Source organism: Dysidea avara, chromosome 7 (assembly GCF_963678975.1).
Source record: "Dysidea avara chromosome 7, odDysAvar1.4, whole genome shotgun sequence".
Classification (NCBI taxonomy): Eukaryota; Metazoa; Porifera; class Demospongiae; order Dictyoceratida; family Dysideidae; genus Dysidea; species Dysidea avara.
Window position 1 is genome coordinate 27,777,252 of NC_089278.1, and position 21,838 is coordinate 27,799,089.

General features: G+C 38.1%; 3 protein-coding genes across 3 annotated transcripts; 1 reads left to right on the forward strand and 2 right to left on the reverse strand.

Moving 5' to 3' along the window:
* The first annotated feature begins 2,359 nt into the window (after positions 1–2,359).
* Positions 2,360–8,615, forward strand: LOC136261449 (uncharacterized). Its single transcript, XM_066055459.1, has 2 exons — positions 2,360–2,631; positions 5,324–8,615. Exon 2 carries the CDS (start codon positions 5,333–5,335, stop codon positions 8,537–8,539), a length of 3,207 nt encoding a protein of 1,068 aa, XP_065911531.1. The 5' UTR covers positions 2,360–2,631; positions 5,324–5,332; the 3' UTR covers positions 8,540–8,615.
* Positions 8,616–10,032: 1,417 nt separating this feature from the next.
* LOC136262554 (uncharacterized protein PF3D7_1120000-like) lies at positions 10,033–12,333 on the reverse strand. The gene is made up of 8 exons (XM_066056869.1): positions 12,233–12,333; positions 11,973–12,076; positions 11,848–11,919; positions 11,700–11,789; positions 10,588–10,629; positions 10,474–10,541; positions 10,333–10,423; positions 10,033–10,280 (listed from the first exon to the last, which is right to left on the reverse strand). Exons 2-8 carry the CDS (start codon positions 12,066–12,068, stop codon positions 10,104–10,106), a joined length of 636 nt encoding a protein of 211 aa, XP_065912941.1. The 5' UTR covers positions 12,069–12,076; positions 12,233–12,333; the 3' UTR covers positions 10,033–10,103.
* A 4,387-nt stretch (positions 12,334–16,720) lies between these two features.
* LOC136261370 (TNF receptor-associated factor 3-like) lies at positions 16,721–18,687 on the reverse strand. The gene has a single exon (XM_066055364.1). The coding sequence runs from the start codon at positions 18,443–18,445 to the stop codon at positions 16,916–16,918; it is 1,530 nt and encodes a 509-aa protein (XP_065911436.1). The 5' UTR covers positions 18,446–18,687; the 3' UTR covers positions 16,721–16,915.
* Between the last annotated feature and the right edge of the window lie 3,151 nt (positions 18,688–21,838).

Here is a 21,838-nt window from a genome sequence, read left to right on the forward strand (position 1 = left end):
TGTACAGTGTGCGAGTATAGGCTCCTGTAGACCCTAAGAAGAAAAAATTGAAAATTTAGCTACCCATATCTCACGAATGGCTGGAGCAAATTTAATCAAGTGCTTATCCTACCTGGTGGACAGCCATAAAATGGTGTGCTTTGGTGAAGCTTGTAACTTTGATATCCCAATCAGTAACTCCAGAAACACAAAAGTCACACACTTGACCAGTCAAAACTTGTCATCACAAATAACATAGACAACAAACACATTATAGCGTATAATTATGTAGTCAGAGTTAACTAAAATAAAATGTCCCTAACACGATGGCTAAAATTATGTGACAAATTAAGATACACACTGTAAGTCATTTTGGCCAATGGTTCCCATACAGACCATAAGAAGTAACTGTTCACTACTCCACCATATCCAGTGTTACAGATGTAAAATAATACCATACAATGAATTAAGCTGCTCTGTTGAACAACACTACAAGCTCATTTTCCTTGTAGGTACCAAACATTGCAAAACTATTTCCACTATATACCTACAGTTCACAGCACAATATATATCAGTAACTTTAACTATAGTTGTAGATGGACATGCAGGACTATAAAATAGTTTAGCCTGTTCTTTGGACAATAATTTATGTATGCTCATATTTTGACCTCCTCTGGATCTGCCCCAGCATAGTATATATACTCATTATTAAGGTTTTGCTGTTTAGTGATGAGCATTTTGTTTGTTCACTTGTGCATGCCTATCTAGAAATTTGACTTTTTATAAGTGTAAGTTTAGCCGGATGGACCAACTCTTCCATTCCTTCAGCATCTTTAGAAAGTAGCTGTAATGTGGTCCAACTTGTTAATCTATTGACTCCTTAATCTGCTAACTTTAAGATGTATAACAAGACAGTTTCCTTATACACCTAGCAGATAGGATATACCACATTATATTCTTTTGTAAAACTGCACCACAAGATGTTGCCTTTACTATAATTTTATGAATGTATAACTAACAAGCTAGCTGTGGTGTATGATTCTGCAGAGTCATATTGTACACTAGAGCGTTTGATTATTTCTGATGATTTTCCATTCCAAATAACTTAAAGCAGAGAGATACAACTTTTGATATTGGCAACTTCAAAAACACGAAGTCACAGCTGACTAGGCAAAACTTGTCACCACAACAAATGCACATATTGTATATAGCATATACGTAATCAGTTAAGGTCAAAGTGGACTGAAATATCTCTAAAATGATGGCCAAAATTACAAAGGTACACACCAGCCATAAACCATTTTGGCCAATGGTTTCTGTACAGTATTAACTATATACACCAACATATCCAGTGTTACAGATGCAGTGGTGGAGGAAGGTATGAAAAGTTGGGGGGGGGGGGGGGGGCTGAGTATAGCTATTGTGACTATACATGCAAAGTGCACTCAGCCTTCTAGGGGGGTCTGGGGGAATGCCCCCCCCCCCCCCCCCCCCCCCCCCCCCAGAAAAGTTTTGAAAATTAAGTGCTATGAGATTGAATCTGGAGGCAGTTTTAGGCTTTTAGCCAATAATCTTAATCACTGTAATGCTAGATAAATAGTCATAAAGCAAGTAAGCATTGCTATAATTTAGCATTAAATACTTGAGCTATTAGCTACTACAGTGACCCTGTAAGCATGCTTACAAGCGTATACGGTGTTGATCACGTGATACGTCTTATGATGTCACAAAACACATTTGTTGGGGGGGGGGGGGGGGGGGGGGGGGGGGGATCTGCCTCTGCTTTTTGAAAGTTAGGCTTCAGCCCCTGTAGCCCCCACCTTCCGCCGCCACTAAGATGGATATACATACTCCAAGCTGCTCCATTGAACATCAAGGTGTCACAGTCTAAAATTTACTGAAGTCACTTTCCTTGTAATTAAGTGCCAAACATTGTAATCGTACACAAAACTATTTCCACTTCCCTTTTTATTTTGTAATTACAAAGGAGATTCATACCCCAGTGTACCGACAATAACCGGCATAGCATGAATGAGTTAGACCATGCAGAATTTCCAACATTGACCATAGCTACCATACTACAGCTGTTGCATATAATATGTATAATATATAATATACATATACATGCATAAACATCTTAATGCATCTGCATGGTCATGTCCCCAGCTTGACTCTAATTCAACTTAAACTGCACTGCTAAATTTAAATAGCAACTAAACAATATATATCAATAATTCAACAGATGTGTGTAGTGTAGACACATTCAGCAAGTGTCACCAAGCTAGCGCTTGTTGACTGTCACTCGTGCTCGTTGATCACCTTCGTCAACTAATTACAAGCGCATGCCTATATATAAGCGCCCTTGTAAGCGCATCTCAAAGGCTTTAGCACACGTGCACAGCAAGACAGAAGAGCTGGCAACCTCCAGGGCAACCTCTAGCTCTGTGCTGGCAACCTCTGGCCCTGTGCTGGCAACTAGATATTACACGGATGCTCCATATATGCTGACAACGAGCAACGAACCTGAAGTCACTTCAATACCATCCTCTTCAAGGTTACCTGACCGCGAACTTGAGCAGTTGGATCAGTAGAGGTTGCCTCTTCAAGGCATCCAGTGAGTCTCGGGACTGAATTGGAGTGGACCGTTACTCCGTAAGTTCTTCTTGTCTTGTTAAGCTTACTCCATAGCCTTGGTGTTAGCTGTACGTATACAATTCAGCGATTTGACTCTGAAATTGGCTGGTCGGTTGCAACTGGCAGTCGAGGTCATGCAAGGTTGCACCCAGGCAGTGAGGTTTTCAGTTAGCTATCATCACCACATAAATGCACGTTGTAGAATTGAAAATTTTGGTCTTCAACAGAGCATGCATGTGTCAGTGATTATACAGCTGTAGTCCGCAGTCATGTATCGTAAGACGTAACTATAACTGATATGGATAAATGCAGTTTAAAGTGACAAGTAAGATTAGTTGTGCAGCAAAGTGATTGGTTTTTTAATGGCTGTGTTGACTTAGAAAGTTGTATTTGATAGTAGCTCTTGCAGTAAAGTTTGGCCCATAATCCAAAGTAGCGTGTGTGCTAAACTAGACTTGTTTACTGTTTCAGTTTGATGATTAGTTTTGCATGTTGTAGAATGTAAGGAAAGGTCAACTTTGTAGCAACAGCAACAACAGTGTATTATTATTATTTAATTTTGCTGTGAAAACTTCACAAACAGAAGAATATACACAGATATAATATAATAAATAATGTTAGCTATTGATTGCAAAATAATAGTTACGTAGCAGAGATTTGAATATGTCAGTGTTTTCCGCTTCAAAGATGTAGCGAGGTAGTATGTTCCATTGCCTTGATGTTGATGGTATAAAGGAGTATTTGTAGGTGTCAGTGTTACAAGATGAGTCTGAACATATGGCATGATCTGGTCTGTAGCTGGTACTGTGACGTCTGTAGATGAAACTCAGGTATGTATTCAGGTGGTAAATAGACATTTTGTTTAAGAATGTTGTATAGCATAGTTAAGGAGAGCTGTTCTCTTCGAGACTCTAGTGATTCCCACTTAAGTTCGTTAACCATCTGTGTTACACTAGCATGATAGGAGTATATACCTTTGACATATCGTGCATCGCACCTCTGAACTTTTTCTAAAGCGATCTTGTCGGTTGTTAAATAAGGGTTCCAGACTGTAGTTGCATATTCAAGTTTAGGGCATACTAGGCTAAGGTAGGCTCTCTCTCTAAGGTGAATAGATGATGTCCTCAAGTTACGCTTTAGCAGACCAAGCATCTGATTTGCTTTGGAGGTGATAGATTGGATATGTAGGTGCCACTTCAAATCACTCTGAATAATGATGCCTAAATATTTGCAGGTAAGAGGAGATGATTGTGTAGTCTGTAGGGAGTAATGATTTTATTTCTTCTAGGATATAAAACAGTCATGGTAAAGCACTTTGATACATTTAGTCTCATCAGCCATCTCTGCTGCCATTCTTGTAACGCACATAAATCTTCTTGTAACCTCTCAGCATCTTCAGGGGTACGGATAGCCCTATATATTATACAGTCATCAGCGAAAAGTTTAATAGAACTATGTAAAATGGATTCCGGTAGATCATTGATATAGATGGAGAAAAGAGTAGGGCCAAGGACTGTGCCTTGAGGGACACCAGACAATACTGGGCATCTGGTAGATGAAATACCATCTAGCACAACACACTGCGTTCGATGATTTAAAAATGAGGAGATCCAGTTTTTCAAATTTCCTCTAATGCCATACCAGTCTAATTTGTACAGCAGACGTTGGTGTGGTACTGTGTTAAAAGCCTTTGCAAAGTCAGTGAAGATAATATCTGTCTGTATTCCAGTATCATAGCAACAGGATAGATCATGTAATAGTGTGATAAGTAATGTTTCACAAGAACGAGAATGACGAAAGCCGTACTGATGATCACTTAGGATGTTGTTGGTTTCTAAATGGTTCATGATGTTTGAGTTTACAATTTGTTCAAATAGTTTAGAGACAATGGAAGTTAGTGAAACTGGTCGATAATTGGAAGGTTGTTGTCGGTTACCCTGCTTAAAGATTGGTGTAATATTTGCAGATCGCCACTCATCAGGAATGACTCCAGAGTCTAAGGAGCACTGAAACAATGTTCTTAAGAAGGGGGATATAACATCAGCTGTTTCTTTAAGTACTCTTTCATGTATTTGATCGGGTCCACAAGCTTTATTGGGGTTGATGTTAAGCAAGAGATTGTAAACACCTTCTACAGATGTGTTCACATCAGACATTGTTGGATGGGGGCTGGGACCCTTGTCTGGCAACGAAGTTGTTTACTCTTGCATAACCAGTAGTTCACTCACGTTGCACACACTTTTCTATTTACTATGGTACTATAAGCATAACCAGGCTTGATGACTATATATAGTGCTGGTTAGCATGCACAATCCAAAGGTACTACCAGAATAACTTGTAATATACTCGGAGACCTCTTATAATCACTAATTCCAAAGATGGCTAGATGGTGTATAGGCGCAATTTTGCTAATGTCAAACAAAAGGTAGAAACAGGATACCTGGATAAAATCTCTGAACATCCTAGGTTTGGATATATATGCTATGCTACTGTGTAGTAACCATGACCATTATACATAAAGTTACAGATAGATGTTTCTAGAACATGATCAGTTGTAATGACACTGACATGTATTATAATAATAGAACTGTTGTATGTTAAACTGAAGTATAATTGAATTGTTTAACACTCTAAAGAAAAGGAGTTTGTAAGCTTACTTGAACAGCATATTAAGTGTTTGCAGTGTTATGACTTGTCCTTCTTGTTATAGGTACCAACCATGTCTGCCTCCAAATTTTTCCCTTCAACAAGGCATTTCAACTTCATCTATTATCATCCTTTTGGGAACACTCCTCCAGAGGATTTGCTACAGAGTGTCTGTGATGGTGTAGAGTTTCCAGAAGTTCTCATTCTTGGATGTGGCGATATAAGATCATGTTTCTACACACTGTGGAATAACTTTGATCCACAACATTCTCGTTCTTTTAAAGGTGTTCACTTTGTGTTGAATGATAGTAGTGTAGCAGTGGTGGCTAGGAATGTTTTATTTCTTTACATGTGTACTCAAATGCCTAGTGACCAGGCTGCTGTCAAGAAGTGGATTGCTTCATTTTGGTCCATTTGGTTTTGTCATGAACTTCTTCCAGATCACAATCAAGTATTGACCAATATTTTATCTCTGCTTGTCAAGTGGTCAAAGGATATTGACACGTGGTCAAGCTCTGTCGGCAATCCATTGAAGTCGCTAGTTCAGTTTGCAACTACAGGTACCATAAAGAAGGTGAATAAGATATGGGCCATGTGGTTAAATGGAAACTGTACTATACATGAAATGACAGCTAACAAGATGGAGTCTTTTAAGCCAATTCCTGAGTATTACACAATGCAAGATCCTACTGCTCAGTTAATTCGATGTTTTGGAAGTGTCTTAGTTAAAAACGTGTCTCCTATCAAGAGAGAAATCATGAAAGATGAAATTGCTTCTTATTACAAAAGTGGTAATGCATTTGCTGAGGAAGTGTTGTGCCTACCTGTAAAAAGGTCAGCATCAATCAATAATTCCTTCTTAGAAAGGCTGGACAACATATATACTACTCCATGTACCTCCATCCCATATCGATGTTTCTATCACACTTTTCAGTTCTCTCCAAATGAGTTGAGGAGGCGTAAGTTATCTAAATATCCACTTCTGGTTGAAGGCGGTGAATTTGTTAAGCAACCATTGCTTGCAAATAGTGTCCAGCAGTTTTCAATCTGGATACAATCTTGTGCTAGAACCCTCTGTGGGAAACAGCATGTTATCTTTACAGTGCAATGCTCAGATGCATTAGAGTTATGTCAGCAGCTGCATGGTCACCCTCAATTGTTTTCTTGCTCTGTTCCTTCCTTGTTTGATGCTGTGTATTCATCTAACTTAATGGATTTTACTGCTCCACCCAGCCTTGTGCTTCTGGCTATGTCAGTGCTGAAGGATTCTGGTTTGCTGTTTGCAATGTCATTTCACTCTACTGTAGTTTTTAACACTGCCTATGTTTATTTGAAGGAAATGTTTGGCTTTGATTGTAAGTACTTCCCTGTGCTCATTGGTGCAAGGTGTATAGGTGTTGAAAGTGAATACAGTGGTAAGGTGTCCCTTAAACCTGTGCCTTATGACCTAGCTTCGTCTTATACAACGTTTATATGGCAGCGTACTACAGCCACTATGCTGACTCAAGTACCACAGAAAGATATGGACAACATGTTCAAGGTGCTTGGTGATGCTATTGTGCACTCAGTTGGCTACCCTTTAGAAGATGGTGGAAAATCACGTATGAAGTCTCTGTTGTGCTCTGAGACTGCTATTCTGATGTTGCAATCATTTGTTGCACAACTTGACCCAGAGTGGCATGATTGCGGTAATGATCAGTTCTGGGCACCATTATGTTCCCTGCTGTTGAGCCAGAAATGTATGAAGGCATTTCATACTTCTTTACAAACACATGCACTGCTTCATGGGCTGCATTTGCACTTGACAGTATCAAAAGAAACCTGCCCTGTGTGTAACAAGAGACCAACTACTGATTTTATCAAGCAGTGCTCTGTAAAAATAGTCCATGGTGGTGTTAACTATGATGAGCCTAGATATGCCATTATCATACACCACAGAACCATATCATTCAACATGTACACCGTTTGGAAACAAATCACCTCTGGCTGTGATGATGATGTTCATGTTATTGACTGTTTGGCAGGCTCTGAAGTTGATGGAGCTTTGAAATTTGATTTCTTTGCTCCACAGGAATTGCTTTCTGGAGAGTACACCTTAACTGTGATTTCAATGAATTTCAATCGTGTAGTCCCATTTTCTGTGGTGAGAACACTTGACAAACAGATAGGTGAAACAACCTATACCTTCAGTAGTATTGTGCATTGTCTCAATTCAACCCAGTCAATTTTTGGCAAGCTATTTCAACATTATGGAGATGCTGATCACTTTGAGTCTATTGTTTCTTTGAGTGATGAAGCCTTGTCTGCACTCCAGGAGAAGAAATTAAGTACCAGGTTATCATCTTGTGCTACTCTTACGCTTGTAGCTGGTAATCACTCCATGACTATTTCTTATCCTTACCCTGTAGAATATGGTAAAGTGTCCGTCACTTTATCTCGAAAGAAGAGGATGGTTGCTGTGGTTGCCCGTCGTAAGAGTTATTGTCTTTACGAAGAAGGTCCAGCATTTATTGTGAACCCTGACAATGCCTTAGCCCTGCCAACAACTTGTATCAGGCCTGAAGATGCCAGTGTGTTTTCTGGCTTCCAATATAGTCGAGAGGATCGTGTGCTTATGAACAAGTTAGGCCGACAAATATCCCTTATGCCTGCAGAAATTAATGTAAAGGAGACAATGTCATGTTTCTTTCAGCAAAGAGAATGCTGTTTTCAATTGGTGAATCAGACTTCATCATTGAAGTCCATTGTAGGATTAGTTGTTGTCCGTGATCAACTCTTTGACCTAGCAAACAAGACTCCTGCAATTGATTTGTACTTCTGTTTTGTGACTAAGGAATCATGCAAGAAAATTTACAAAAATTGGATGAGATTTTGTACCAGCATAGCTCCTTGTGCAAGGGAAATATTTGTGGACAGCACTGAATGTCAACTACTAGAAGAGTTGTTTGTATATTTTTCCAGTCGTACTGTGACCACAACAAGTAAACCAGCTATGGGTGGTCATATAAAAGAGGAACTCGCTGACAACAAAATTGATCACCTGTTTACCAGAGCAGTGGTATACCCACTCTATCCTCATCAAGATGTTTTCACAGGTACCAGTGGTCCATTGGTGGTGCCACAGTATTCTACTGAGCCATTAAAAGACAGAGACAAATGTAGTTATTGTGGCCAAAGCGCTGTTGATCTCAAGAAATGTTCTCGGTGTCGCTCTGTACAATACTGTGGTCGAGATTGTCAAAAGAAACATTGGACCTCCCACAAACCAGACTGTCACTGACTTTGGACCCTGATTTTGGTTAACTACACATGTGTGCATGTTGTAATTATTTCTCAGTGATTTGTATATGTAGTAATGAACTGAATTAATGCCTTGTGGACATTTGTGGTGTTGAATTGCAGTTTGAGTCTGAGAGGGTATATATATATATTGCAGCTGTCCCTTTGAGATGTTGTACGGTGCAGCAAACCTGCTACTAGGCATGAAACATTTTAAACAATTGACTCAACTTTGTGTGATGGGATTAGTCAAACTATTTGTTGACTGAAGCTCCTAGGTATATTGGTACCATACCTGAGGTATTTGTATGCTATATAGGCTGATCACGAAAACGTACTATAAAGAACAGTCAAATACTCTAATTGAGCAGTCATTATGTAAAATTTTCAATTTTAACCCCTGACTCCTCCTAGTTTCATAATTATCACTCCTTGCCAGGTACTGCAGCTGGGTCAAGTACTGAAAGTTGAAACTTGGAGCAATAGGTGAGAAAGACAGTTTTGCAGAGCTATGTTAGTTTTTGCTGATATGCTATATAGTTATAGCACTGTACTTTTGCTAGCTGCTGTAGTGATCTTAAGTTTTCTTTCATGGTGGCCAAACTCAAGTTGTTAACCATATACACAAGTTAATATTTGTTTTGCCAAACTAACTAACTGATAGGACTGACTGACTATGTTGTTTTCCATAAATGACATGCACTTTCACATAATATTATGGATATACATGTAAGAATATGCTTATTGTTTCAGACACCTATTATGCTCAGCACAAGTGGCTGGTACCTAGATATGCTATACTAATTTGCAGGAAATTTTGTGATCAATTATAAAAATGCATATAAACACGTTCGAACCTTTCTCATGGAAAAAGGGAACTGGTTCTGTACCATTTAAAATATATTCCCTTGTTCCTACGTTAATGTCTTTAAAGAAAATACCTATTCTGGTCTGTATTGAGATTTGCTGCTCTATTAGATTGTATCAATTTTAGGCATTCCAACTTACCCATGAAAGATCAATGTAAATGCAATTTGTACACTACATTTTCCTTCAATATGCTGTTTCATATGCCAGGTCCATGCATCTATTTCCCTTGAATTGCAAGTCTGCATAGAGCTTGAGGATAATCGGATGGCTGCAGGTTTGAGGCTACCTAGGTCCAGTCATGGATTTTTTCTCCTTTCTGCAACTTTTCAAACACACCTTATGTAGCTAATGTCTTTGAGCAGGCTGTAGGACCAGGTGTCCTACAGACCTTCAGCACTTGTGCTGTAAAGCATTAATAAATTTAAATAAAAAATCTGATTGATCACTTACTTAGTATTCAATAAGTATTCCTGTGTGCTTAACAGCCATTGATATGATATGATACCTTAATACGGAACTCTAGTTTTTGTGATATCATATCTCTTTAACTTGTCTTGTATGCATGTAGCTGCACTCATTAGACAATAATATGAGTAGTTATAACTATATATGGATGTACAGCTATCACACTGATTCATAAAATGTTCACGTACATAATATTGAGTATTATAATACTGAGTATTCCAATTGAATACTTATTCTGTCTTGTGATATTTTTTCCTTGCTCCGAGAAATAAAGTGTCCAAGTGTTGTTGGTGGTTGTGGTCACTTTCATCTTTATTAGTCGAAGGAGTACTACTTCTTTTAATCCTGTCATTAATCTCAGGAAAGCGAGATGTTGATGCATGATTGGTTCGAGCAGAAATGACTGTCTAAAACCAACATGTTCAACTGATCATCTAGACATTATGTAGATACACACACCTTCTTGATGTTGTACAAACGCTTTTTTAATCTTTTGTCTTCTTCAATTTTCATGTCAGTAAGTTCTTCTGATTTTCTCATTAACATTTTCCTGCAATAACATTTACTAATGGTAAATGGTACGTAACCTGGTGTGCTTACTTCAGGTCTATGATTTCACTTCTCAACTTGTTTATTGTATTGCATTGCTGGTCTGTGACCTCATCAACCTATGTATGTACATTAGTAAAACTTAATAATTTAGGGAAATTGCACCTTGGCTTGCACCTTGCTTTTGTAGTGACTCAGCTCTTCTATCTGTTGAGAAGAATTAGGAATTCATTTAAAAATACTATTACATTTGTACAATGCTTTAAGAACTTATGCATGAACATGGTAACAGTATAGCTATTCATAAAGTAGATCCTTTTCATGAAATTGTTTATTATAAGCAAGAAATGTTATTACAAACAGTATTTAGTACTGAAATAGAATGCTTCTGTATAAGTAACACAGTGTCAGTAGTTTTATAGGCTTGTTATTAAAACTATACATACATTAAAGTACCTGCATGCAAGCCAGTTATATTTTGGCAGTTGTAGAATATCTTAGTTAATGACACTTGTTCTAAGCTTTGCTTCAGACTCATTCCAAACACCAAGATTTCTACTCATATGTACACATCATGAGTAGTAGCACATGCAGGGATACAGCTCTGTGCCACTGCTCATAATGTGCGTGATATAGCTGCAGGGATGGAGCTCTGGTACTCATTCCTGTTCAGTATCTTTGGTTATGACAGCCAAAAAAAGCTCCTGGTAGCCGGCTTGATATTCATGAAAGGCTGGCTTGCTTTGCTGGCCACCGATCATGCATAAGTTACATCACAAACATGCACACGCGCACACATAAAGCAAAACAACGTGATGCAAAGCCTTCGGCTAGCATGGTCACACCTACCCAGTGGATCAGCATAGCCAAGTGGTTAGAACATCAGCTTGTTAATTGAAAGGTTCCAGCCAGATATACCATTGTTGTTTCCTTGAGTAAGACATTTACTCACATTGCTCCAGTTTACCCAGCTGTTAAATGGGAACCTGGTGGTCTGGTGCCAACTGGGGAAACAGCCCACCCAGCTGTAACATCAATGAGGTGTAAACTGGGGATGCAAATGACAACTGTCCGTGTTTTGCATGGTGCATGGGTAAAAGTCCAGGTGGGACTTCTGGTGCCCACATCTTCATATGTGTGACATGACACACCTTACTACGAGTTACTAGTCCTTTTCCTGGACACACACACACACACACACACACACGCACGCACGCACACACACACACACAAACACAATTATTATACAAATGCAATTCTAAAGGAAACTTCAATACCTTTTCTTGCAATTCTACTTTGCAGCTTTTAAGTTCTTTAGTTAAAGCTTCTTTCTCAGCTTTGTGATGCTCAATCTCTATCTCTGCATCCTAAGTATTAATTTGATTATAAATCTTACTAGCTGCATGTGATGGATAACTGTAATACCTGCAATAGTTTTGTTGATCTTTGAAAGTCCTTTTCTATTTGTGTACTGTCCTGAAATCTTAAGGATAGTTCCTGTGTTTTAAAATAATATAGTTGTAAATAAACAATATCTAAATGTGATTTACATCAATTTCTTTTTTATGTTTATCTGTCTTGTCCAAAATGATTTGTTGATATTTCCGTTCAATTGCCTTTATACGTGATGACTGTTGCACCTTCATATCATTTACTGCAACAAAAATATAACTATATGCAAGTGTATTTACATGTTCAGTGTTTCCCTGCATGTGCACAGATACACTGTGGTTGGTTGTATCTTATAGTTTGTTATGCATGTATGTATTAAGTAGTATAATTATACACATGTCTAATCTATCCAGCTTACTTAGCTCTGCTGTCAAGTTATCAGTAGATTTCTTATGGAGCTCATTTAGCTCAACCTATGATCCATCACATAGCTATTCAATCCATTTACAACCCCACCATTCTCACTTCTTTCGATTTCACTGCATTGATTACAGCTATTTCATGCTTCTGTTTATTTTTATTTATTATCTTTTCTTTCTGTAAAATCTCCTCCTTGAGCATGGCCTCTTTGTAACTTGCTTTAGCCTGGTGGTCTGCTAGCTATATATGCATAATGTATTGTAATGAATCGTTGATCTCAACTTATAAGGAATGTAATATGTAAAAGTGCAAGCAAGGTACATAGCTGACTCCACTATATACCTTAGCTGCATATTGACTTTCAAGTTTAATAATATTCTCTTGGTGAACTGCTGCTAGTTCTCTGTAGAACTAAGTGATTACAAACACAGACTATTAAAGGTGAGTGTCTCACTTCTTCTCTTTTTCATGGGCCATTAACATTTCTTTAACATCCAGCTCATGCAGTTTGATCATCTGTTTATTCAGCTTTTCCATGAAGTTCAGCTTGTGGTATTGCTTACCTTCATCTCCTGGTTTTGTTGCTCATACTTTTGTTCTTCTAGTTTGACGATAGCCTCAATCAAAGCTTTATGTAACTTTTCTTGTGTTTGCATGCTGTTAAGCAGTAAAATACACCTTTCTGCTGTACTAGAACATGCACCGGCAATGGCATTTTAAAGAGTGATTTTGTGTATCAGACATGCCAACTAATTATTCTATTGTGAACCTGGACAGACTAGCAGATATATTGTAATATCACATGATAAAGCTTTTATGCTGTTTTACATGTATAGATAATACCTTTCCTGGACAGACTAGCAGATATATTGTAATATCACATGATAAAGCTTTTATGCTGTTTTACATGTATAGATAATACCTTTCTTCAAGTTTCTTTTGCAGTACAATATTAGACATTTTTGTGCTAAAAGTAACAACAATATGGCTGTAAAAGAGCACAGAAATGGTGATAGGAAGACTGACCTTTGTTGTTGAGGTTTCTGTGGGGGTGGTAGAGGTGCTTGTCTTCTTCTTACAGCTTCACTAGGAATAACCTGAGCATTAGGTGATCCTTTGTCATCAAAGAAGACATCGGTGTTGATGTTCATTGTAAACTTGTTGTTGTGTCTTGTGAAAGTGTACCCTCGTCCATCCACATTGTACTGTAATGATATGACTAACACACGACAAGTTATGTAGTATTGTCTGTACCTCAGCATTTGGGGGTGCAATATTGCAGTCATTTCCTGTACCATATTTCCTATATGTTTACATTTCATAAGATCACCCAATACAAACTTTATTTACTTTCTGTTTAAATGACCATACATGCATCATGATGGTATGATTCACACTGTATAGTGCTACAATGCTTACTTGTAATATGACTTGTTTGGTTGCCTGGTAGCCAACAGTTTCCTCCCAGTAGCCTGATTTGATGTTGGAGTTGAGCTGAAATGTATAGCAATATTTGGTAAAGACCGAGATCGGCTAGGCTTCTTTTTCATTGGCCTATACATTTCCAAACACTTTATGGAGAGCTACTAACCATGCTGGGAATGGCAAGCAGTTACAATCATGTCATTTTATATGTTAGGTCAATGTTCAACTACACTGATTTAGTGTTAAATCCATATTGTGCATAAAGAGTTAAATTATGTTTGTCATCAATGAATTCAAAATAAATCAATTGCAATCTGTTATCTTGAGAAATTTATTTTATGTCTATTTGAATGCGTAGCTACACAGTGTTTTGCATGCATGTTTTATATGTGTGAAAAATGGGCTCAAGCAACATCACCTTATACTTTACTTGACATCTAAATTCTTGCCAAATATGCATGCATGGTGATTACAATAAACGTGAGAGACCTTACAGTTACTTCAACATATTAATTATTGATGTAATGTGATTGTGTTGTTCTCCCAACAGATTTTGCTACTGGAGCTGCCAAGCCAGGCAGGGTTAGAATGCTGGAGAAGGAGAAGGAAGAAAAGTAAGATACTGTAGCTGCTAGCTAGGAGGCTATAGGAGAAACAGCTTTATAGACACTTAATTATTATTTGGTCTTCAGTAGAGAGAGATGATTTTGCTTTGGATTAAAAAGCTAAGCTAGTTGGTTAGCAGCCTTGACTTGCCTACATGTGGTAGTCACACTTTACAAGGAGTGGCTTAGAAATTATGATCAGTGCGTGGGTGTATTGCAAATGAGTATTTCAGTGATTGAAAATTTTCACTGAGCAGGCTATACCATTTTCAAAGGGAGTTTACAATAGTAGCAGTGATCGTGAATTACCAGATGTGGCATCTGGGGCACCACACCCAGCTTCCCGAGAGACCTAAAATGCTTTAATGGTTCAATACTCAGCTGGTTATTGTATTTCATGCATGAGTTAGTACGTTAATACAACAGCAAGTCATGATTAGCCATATTATTTTATAACCAGTACCTTGGAAAACAGCTAGCTATAGTGGGGCTATAGATACAGACATGAATTCATTGATAACAAGCATAATTAAATGTATTGAGGATACATCTTATACAGCCTAAGTTATATAAATACAGGAGGTCTATCTATCTCCATGACTACATAACTGCAGACTAGCAGTAAAAGTTCATACTTTAGAATTTGCATCATCTGCTAGATTTACAATTTACAATGCTGGTCAAGGATAAATCCTTGAAATTTAACGCTCCACATACATCATTTCCAACAATAAAAGTTCCTTCTCAGTAATAATGAGTCTGATACATATATGGAATGCTCTACTGAAGTATCTTTGACTGCTCTATTAAGTACACTTGAATGCTCAATTAGAGTATCTTGATCTTCAAAAGCTTTCAAGAGTTGTGAGAGAAATATTGTTGTGCTGTATTACTCACTCACTTTTGTGCTGCTAAAGGCAAACTAAATGTACTAATGGTGTACTAGGTCCCTGTTACTGAACTTTCAAAATGTCTCTCCTGAAACTCATGTAAACCTTCGTCCTTTAGCCCCTTGGGTATTTTTTAGTCATTTCAAATGTAGCAAGTAAGGAAGAGGAAGGAATGGTTGACTGACACCTGAACTTACTCAGTTACTAAATTTACATCAAGGCTGATAGGTGCAATGGTCAATGATTCTAAATGTAGAGCTAGAGTCAAGTAGGGTTCAGCTGAAGCCCGGCTGAGCAGTAAGGTCAATGAGAGGGTAGTCTACTGGAATGAAAACTTAAAGTAACTGATAGAGTATGAGAATGCTTTAACAGAGAGATGTGGTTACAGTTGCAAATGAGTGTACCACAGCTATATAATTATAGCCACATTAAAGTTACCGTACATATTTTGGAGGAATAGAACTCCAGCTAGTGTTAATGGCTCTGTGACCATAGTAAACTGCAAGAATCAAAAGTCACTCTCTTTCTATTCAGATACTACAAGAAATGCTGTATACGCAGAGAAGATTTACAGGAGAACCTGACCTTTGCGTACTTGCTTTTCCATGCAAGGGCTTCAACATTGCCAGACCATAGAAGAGGTTATATGTTTTTGTACCAGCAAGAGTAACAGCATCTGCTGATTTTTCATCAATCTGACTATATACAGCATCACGCAAAATTAGTGTGATTGTTTCCAGGAGAGTCAGACGTGTACAGTAGTTCAACGCTGTTTATGGGACTGGAGATTACTTGTTTGCAACAGTGACAGCCATGACCCATAAGTTGTAAATTACATTTTGTTGACTGACTACTACTGACTTTAGTAAGAACAACCAGATGGAACAGTTACTGATACAGCTGGCTGGTTAATTGAGAGGAAGAGCAGCACAAGAATGGAAACTGTTGCAATAAGAGCTGGGATAAGAAATTCTACCAAACTGCTACTTAGGCACTGACAGAAAGGTAGCAGATAGTCAAGAAATGCCACAGCCTGGTACCATATACCGCGATTGTTACAGAGGTCATGATCAAAAAGTGTTTAGGGACTGGTTTTCAGCATGAATGACTAATAATGAAACCAGTCATACTCCTATTCAATTACAAGAATACTGATATATACATAACGATTGATGAAGTCACCTGCAGTAACATGGCACTAAAGAATTATGTTTAGCAACCAAGTTAGCAGTACTCGATGAAGATCACAGACCAGTTTCCCCTTATACAAGCCATTTTCTGCATCACAAAGCTGGCTTAGCTATAGGAGATCTAAGCCAGTAAACTCAAGTTAGGAAAGCGGGGAACAAACAGAAGCAACAAAGATGCTACATACATATGTGATGATAACTTGGCTTGCCAGTGTCAGAAGGCCATGACAGAAAGTACTCATGGAAAGTCAACACATCAAATCCTGCTATGGTGATTGCAAATTATTCACAGTAACATGAGATGGTTGTTGCAATGTTATTGTACAGAAACCCCCTATAAATTATGCCTTAACTTAATTATCAATTGATCACGGTGTTGTGGAGGAAGCAAGAATTATCAGCAACAATGAATACAATACAATGTGTATATAATCATAGAATACCTACATATAGTTATATAATGAGCTACCATGATATAGTCAGCTATGTACATATATGGCTTGTGACAAAACAAAACCACATAAACTGCAAAATTAAGAATGTGTTTGGATTACATTGTTACTTCCCCCTGTTAGTTGAAGTTACAGACTTGGAAGAAGAGGCAATCATTCTTGAGGTACTGACACTTTTTCTCATCATTGTATGGCAGTGACTTGTGTGCAATAATTTGCTCACAGTCGATCCAACAGTTTGTCGTGTCTATTTGCTGTGTCACTCTCTGACAAAACTTGTTGCCTCGGAATTGTAATTTTATATTAGCATGGTTGTTGTCAGTGACTTGATTGAGGAGCTGAACAGTCAGTACACCTTGGATAGGCCAGGAAAGATCATCATCATATTCACCCTTTAACAAAATAGCACCAACCGTAACAAAGGAATCTTGAATATACCCATTGATATCTTCCTTAAGATAACCACTGGGCATAATGGAGAGGCACATCCTGTAGCCAGGCTGCTGGGTGTAAAATGGTGGAGAAGTCCACCGAGCCTTACAATTTGTTTGACTTTCAAATTTATCCATTTTAATTACTAGAGGAATGACTTCTTTATTGCTGTTACCAATAGTGGTGCTAACAATATGTAGTGGCCAGGTATTGTATTCAATATCTTTAACTTGTTCTTTGAGCTCAAATTGAGTAACCCAGAACATGTCAATATTCTGTCTTATTTCTGCTATCTCCTGTTCTTTATGTTTCAGCTGTTCTTTAGTTTTCAGTAACTCTAATTTTGTCGCTTCAAGTTCTTTTGTAGTTTTTTCCAATTTACTTGCAGTTTCAGCTGATTGTTCCTTGATGGTTTCCAGGTCTTTCAGAATGCAGAGGATAGTGCTTTTGTTCAGTGTGACATGTTGTTCAATGTCATCCCTCATGTGTACAGGTATTTGCTCACGTCGAATAATTCTGTTACAGCCTACTTTAGCAAATGTGCAGTTTACCCTTGCCCGAGGACATTCGTTTAAATGTTTACTTATCTCGTTTACTCTGAAATTGCCATTATTACATTTATTTGGACACTGCAGTGAATAATTTGGACATGAATTTAGATGCGTACTGGTTATGAATTTGTAGCTATCAGATAGGCCACAGTATTTACAATTCACCCGACGCAGTTCACATTCAGATTGTATATGGTCTAGTAGAGATCTACGCTGTATGGTTTTGCCACACAAATATCTACATTGAACTTCAACAAATAAACAACCACCGTCACTATCTTCAGATGCAACATCATTAAGGTGCTTCTCCAAATCATGTAACTCTCCCACCCACGTACACCCCTGTATCTTGTTTGGACAGTAAACCTTCAATTCTAGAACACAACGGTCTGTCTTTGTATCGGAGAACACGTGATAGTCCTGGTGACGACAGTAAGGGCAGGCTACACGTCCATCACCCACTGTATGAGAGGTATAACTGGCTATACAAACTGTACAGAATATTTGACCACAACAACTAGTCTGACACGCTTCTCTTGCTAATAAATGACAGATCTTACACATTAGGTCATCTTTTGCCGGTTTAACCAACTCACACCTGTATCCCATACTACTGCGATGAACCGCCACTGAGTCTGAGTTACTATGGGTAGAGGATCGGGCCATACTGATAGTCAACTACTCGCAGTACTATGAACGAGGTATTTACTCTCGGCAGGCGTACTTGCTTTATTTAATACTAATCGACAATGAGTTCATCAGACACCCAAGTAGCGGCGAGCAAGTTGATTCCATTTAAACAGACACTCTCACAGACACCAAGTCTCGTGCCCAGATTTAAGCATGACAGAGGGAAGTACCCCTAAGTCAAGCTGATAGGGTTTCAACCATAGTCATAGAACTCGCGCCCGCCTGCCGGGGGTTGGGTGTGCACGTGACGTGAATGTGTGTGTGTAACCGAACACCCGGTCAATGTCAATGGCCTGTAAAGTCGAGTTAGGTAGCTATTGATCTATTGTGTTGTATTATGTACAACTTTTATAAGAATACATATTTTAATAAGAAATAAAATTAATAACTGTTACAAATGATTTAATGATTTATAGTGGGTAACTGCATCAGCTCTAAGAACTGTTTTTCAGTAGTGCCCTACAGAAACATGAAATATGTAGATATATATTTGCACTACAGCCAGGCTGTCTGGTTCTACTTTCTGAAAAAAGGGGGTCAAGATTAGTAGATTTTCCATTCTGCTTCTGTTTCAGGTGTTGTCTCGGGGGAAGAACCGGTATCACAGGAAATTGAACGTGGTAAGACTGGATGATGTTATTCTTGTGGGTGAGGTTAAATCTGATTGTTGAGGTACAACTTTAAATAATAGGCAGGGGCGACTCCAGGGGGTTTCCAGAAACCAGTGCAAGCATGAGTTAAAAATTGTGTTGACTTGCAAAGGCACAACTGTTCAGATCAAGATACTCTGATAGAACAGTCAATCACTCTAATAAAGCAGTCACAGCATTCAGAGAAGCTGTATAGTAAAGTATATGCAGTTACAAATAAAGATGTTAAGGTACTTGATTGAATGATTTTTAAATTCATGACATTCGGCATAGCTATATTTTTCATTTGGCATAGACTTTATTAATAATATACAGTAGGAGGGCAGTTATTCTCAGCAGGCAGTTAGTTACCTTTTTTTGTCTCTGGTGTTCACCAAAAGTCTAGCTATGCCCCTAATCAGTTACCAGTCAACAAAAATCCTGGAGCTGCCTATGATAGGATCAATCTAAAAGTAGCTAGGGGGGCTATTTGCAATGCCGGAATTTGAAGCATCTCAGTTATAGTATCATTTGTCCATGTTTTGTGGATAACAAATCTTACTGCTCTGCATTGCACTGACTCAATTTTGCTGATTTGAGTGAGGGTCCCAGTAGTGGAAGCACCAGTGTTTGATTGTAAGTATAAAGGATGTGAGTTTTGCCATGACAGTTGATCAAGATATTTATGCTCAATTGAGAGCTATACATTGTATAGCTTTATGTATAGCTATAGATGCAGCTACTTGTAGTGCAGAGATGCAATATTCAAAAAAATGTTTAATTCCATTTAATTTTGCCCCTCTTGGATTACTGGCTTAAGTCTTGTTGTAACGTTGTATGGTCTTTAGAAGAGTTTGTAGTTCCATATATAGTAATTTGCAATGAAGTTGGCTTTCTTTATTGCACAACTAAACAAGTTGACGTGCGTATGAGTCCGTACTCTTATAGTTGTGTTAGATCTGAAACTGTAGCTATTGATGTTTGAATATAATATTCAAAATGTTTGTTCTGGAGAATCGATCAGGAACAGGGAAACCAAAACAGGGGAATTAGCTATACTGCTTTCAGTTGCTTTGTCCAGCACACTGTTTTTTGTCGTGCTGGGGTGATGACAAGGACATTCTATCTAGCCATGCATGCAGGGGAAAATATTATACTATAAGGGTTCCAATTAAATGAATCAGTTATTTGATCCCCTATGTAGTCATTTGTAAAGGAAGAACATGCCATGTTCATTAAACTTTACATTTCAAGTGAAATACTTCATCATCTCCCCCCTTCTCCAGTCTTTTATGGTTTAGCTATAGCTATTGGTAGCCAGTATTTTAATGGTCAAAGTGTTGTATAGTGCTTGTATTGATCTAGCCATAATAACACCATAGATTGTACTTTCTTACTAGACTTTGTTTTGTAATGCATGTTTTCTTACTGTCATGACTTAGTTTGGCTCAGCTGTTTCACTAGAGTACATGACTGCTGTATTAGAGTGTATCTCAGGGAAGGACTTCATTTAAATCAAAGTAAGGGCTTGCACTTAGTCTTGTACCCAGACCTTTTCCCTTTTGTATTCCCTCACCCAAACATACAAAGGGAAAAAGCAGTCTGGGTACACGACTACTTGCAGCCTTCCTTGACTTATATGTATAATATAATGCTTTATATGTTTTTGTACTTCTTTAGCTTTACTTGGCATAATTGTAACAGTTTAAGAGAAGAGTCAGGTTGCATGATCATGCACACTGCAACATGATCTTTTATTATTAGCTCACACGTGAAAGACTATACATAACTTGCAGATAACTGATGCTGAGATCCAAGTACATAGTTTCAATATAAAGTACTGATGCTCACAAGGCTGGAGCCCAGAAATTTTGAGTGGTCAGGCCATCCGGCCGGCTGATGGACTGCAATGGAGGTCATACTACTTCTTATTGATCTGATGTGATTTTTAGATCATGTGATACTCAACTGCATGTGCTAAGCACACACAGCATGCCAAGTTAGGGGGATCTGGGGGCATACTCCCCCAGGAAACTTTTTGAAAACAGATGCTCTGAAATGGCATCTGGAAGCTATTTTACTTGCAAAGCTTTTTTCTCCTTTTGTTAACATTTAGGATATATCCTGGTAATTTTGTACTACAGTGCCAATTAATTCGATTTCATAACTAATTTTACTTTCAAAATTTCAGTGAAAGCTTAGTTCTTTGAGATACAGAAGCCATTGGGTTTGTAATTACTAATGCATGCATGACCTGCTCACATGCATGATCAATTAGCCCAATGCAGTGCATTGCAGATAACTCACTGGAACTTTTGAGTGATTTGAGGACAATTAACATAGATGTAATGGCTTAGACTAAGTAGAATAGTGGCTTTATTCTATACCGAATGCTCTATTAAAGTATTGTGATGACTGCTCTATTAGAGTATCTCGATTTTTTTCAAATTCAAGTAGCTGAAAAGTGGTCCGGCATCCGGCCCTGTGATGCTCATAAACAGTCAACCGACAAGTAGTGCAAGTCCGTCGCTCCAATTTTGAAATCATAGTTGTCCCAATATCAGAAACTATTAATATTTGCAATACTTCAAATAAAATTAGTTCATACAGCCACTACTCTATATTACTAGAAACAGTACCCGAGAAATATTTATAAAATATATTACAAAATCCTCTACTGTACATATTAAACTACTGCAATACTTTTGCAGTTACACAAGCACAACTCAGTAGCTACATT